This window comes from Trachurus trachurus (assembly GCF_905171665.1).
Source record: "Trachurus trachurus genome assembly, chromosome: 8".
NCBI lineage: Eukaryota > Metazoa > Chordata > Actinopteri > Carangiformes > Carangidae > Trachurus > Trachurus trachurus.
In genome coordinates, this window is record NC_139905.1 from 25,118,165 (window position 1) to 25,121,011 (window position 2,847).

The 2,847-nt window shown below is 45.2% G+C and overlaps 1 protein-coding gene across 1 annotated transcript; it reads left to right on the forward strand.

Annotated features, from left to right (window-relative positions):
* Positions 1–901: 901 nt before the first annotated feature.
* foxd7 (forkhead box D7) lies at positions 902–1,873 on the forward strand (the record flags this gene model as incomplete). Its single annotated transcript, XM_083977849.1, has 1 exon — positions 902–1,873. One exon carries the CDS (start codon positions 902–904, stop codon positions 1,871–1,873), a length of 972 nt encoding a protein of 323 aa, XP_083833975.1.
* Between the last annotated feature and the right edge of the window lie 974 nt (positions 1,874–2,847).

Genomic DNA, 2,847 nt, shown 5'->3' on the forward strand with positions numbered 1-2,847 from the left:
ATTATCACTCTCCACCGCCGCACACTCAGACCACAGACTGTGTGTTTCCTTATAAAGTATTCCCCGTCTTTTTTTTTTTACGTTGATATAATTGGAAGAAAAAAAAGAAACATATTTCAAAACATTTTTAAATTTTTCTTAAAGGTTTTTCTACAATCTCTTATTCTTAGGTTTTCTGAATCCTCTGTGGAAATAAAATAATAATAAATAATAATAATATGTTTTATATCAGGAAAAGCCTCCATAAATGCAGTGGTCCATTATTTTCCACATGGTTATGACGCTATATAAACCACCCGGTATTTATACTTTATTTATTTAAATCTGCACTTTTCTATATGTCTTGAATTGAACCTAATGAGGAGAAACATTAATTCCTCTCAAAAAAAAAATCTCCCTTTGTTTTCCTGTTCATTAGGATGTTTTTAGTGGACTCAGGTCTCTGACGTCCGCGTCCACTTGGCACTGATGTGCTGATGATGAGAGTGCACTGGGAGGCTGGTATAGGCCTTCATGGTACCCTTTGCGTCGTTTCCATTGGTCAGGATCCCTTTCCTCGTGCCTCGACGTGACATCACATCCACCCGACCCGCAGGAAAGCTACGGAGATTACAGATGATGCTGGACATCTCCGAGGACGCACACGCTTTTTACGCACGACCAGTCGCTGGCCGCTCTTTTTGCGCTTTAAGGCACCAAAATAAAGGATATCGTTGCTGATGCGTTGCGGTTTGGAGAGTCTGTTTCCTGAGCAGTAGGAGGAGGGCTGAGCGCGGAGTTTTCACCGTTTTGTGAATGGAGATGGGTCGCGCGTAAAAATCTGTTCGTGGCTTTGAAGAGAAGAGCTGTCACTGTCCCACCTGTTAGCAGGTGGTGTTGGCTTTACCCGCGGGCATTTACTATGACATTGGGTTTGGAAATCATGGAGGATATTGTTATCGACGTGGTGGGGGAAGGACTCAAAGATAACGGAGAGGAGCAACTTTTACCTCCGGATGAGTCGCAGAGCGAGCCGGAGCGCGGCGCGGAGACTCCCAGCAGCCAGGGTAAAGACCGGGACACCTACAGCCCCGAACCGGAGGGTGCTTCTCCTGCCAAAGCCAAAGGTCCCACGTCGGTGAAGCCTCCTTACTCATACATCGCTCTGATAACCATGGCCATACTGCAGAGTCCAAAGAAGCGGCTCACGCTCAGCGAGATCTGTGACTTTATCAGCCACCGCTTCGCTTATTACCGGGAGAAGTTCCCCGCCTGGCAGAACTCTATCAGACACAATCTGTCGCTCAATGACTGCTTTGTAAAGATGCCCAGGGAGCCCGGAAACCCCGGCAAGGGCAACTACTGGACTCTGGACCCCAACTCCTCGGACATGTTCGAGAACGGGAGTTTCCTGCGGAGGAGGAAGCGCTTCAAGCGGCAGCATTTCCGCTTCGACCCGCTGAAGGAGCAGCACCTGGAGCCCAGCGGACTGCACGGCTTCCCGCACGGCGCCTACGGGCTCGGCGCAGCGGCTCTGCAGCTGCCCAGTCTGGAGCTTTACCCCTACCTCCATCACCACGCGCCCTCGCCGTGCGGCCCCGCCACCATCCCACCTGTCAGCAGCATCCTGCCGGCCCTGTCCAGCTTCTTCTCCCGCGGCGCACTCACGGCCAAAGCTTTCCTCCAGTCGCATCCCGGCATCGACGCCTTCTCCCCGGCCCAGTGCACCGCGTACTCCTCTCCTCTGACCTCCAGCGCTGCCTACGCCGCCTCCCCTGCGCTCTTCCACCCGGCGGCCCCGCACTTCCTCAGTTTACACCAGGAATATCAGAAACTACAGACTCAGCGTGGCACCTTGGACCTGGTCAAACACATCAACACTAACAATGAGTAATCACGTTAAAGACACTTTGAACTCGTGTTTTCTCAGGTAACAGAGACAATCGGAGCAGAAGCCACAGCTTCTCCAGCGCTGGAGATGGGATGGATGGAACTGTTTTAAGGAATGTTGTTGTAGATAATGTTAGAAACTCTCCCTCCTTCCTTCTCGCTGTCGAACAAAAATCTTTAAAAAAAAAAAAATGTTTTTGATCTTGAATTATCTTCTTTTGTTTAAAATATTTAAATGACGAGTTTCCTTTTCTTTTTTCTGGAAAGAAATAAAAGTGAATATTTAAACTTTGCGTTCAGTTGTATTTGTCAGATCCATGTGGTAATGTGAAGCTTTTTATTTAGCTTGACGACCTTGAAATAACTAATAACCATAAATGTATATACAAGAACATATAGTTTAGGTTTAAAGCAACAAATCCTGTTTTTATGTGTGGTGTGGTGTTATGTTGTGTTGCTTTAAATTTCAGTTTGTGTATTTTGTCTTTGCTGATCTAACATAGGCCCTGACTCCTACTGATGCCAGTTAAAAAGCCTAAAATTATATAATTAAATGTTGCATTGAAACACACAAAGGAAGTGAAAAAACAACGAAGAATAAATTTTCCATTAAAATAAACCTCACGTCTGTTAGAGAGCAGAGAGTTCTGCTTTGAATAATCATAAAGTAAAAACAAATATGACACACATTAAAAATACACATGGTCTGTATTTTTGGCACAATCAGTCATTTGCGTTATTATATTTTATTGGCCTGTTTTTTTTAAATATATTGTGAAAATAAAATAAAACAGCTTGTAAAATAATATATTTCATGTTTGAATCAGTGAGGGGGAAAAAGCAGCATTTGCTCCTTCAGTCCTGCTGCGTCAAGGTCAAAGTCGGTGCGGAGGCTCCAGGATTATTAACACGTCTATTTACGCCTGTAGTTAAAAATAAACAGGAATAAGAACAGTTTCCATGATCAACATCTGTCTG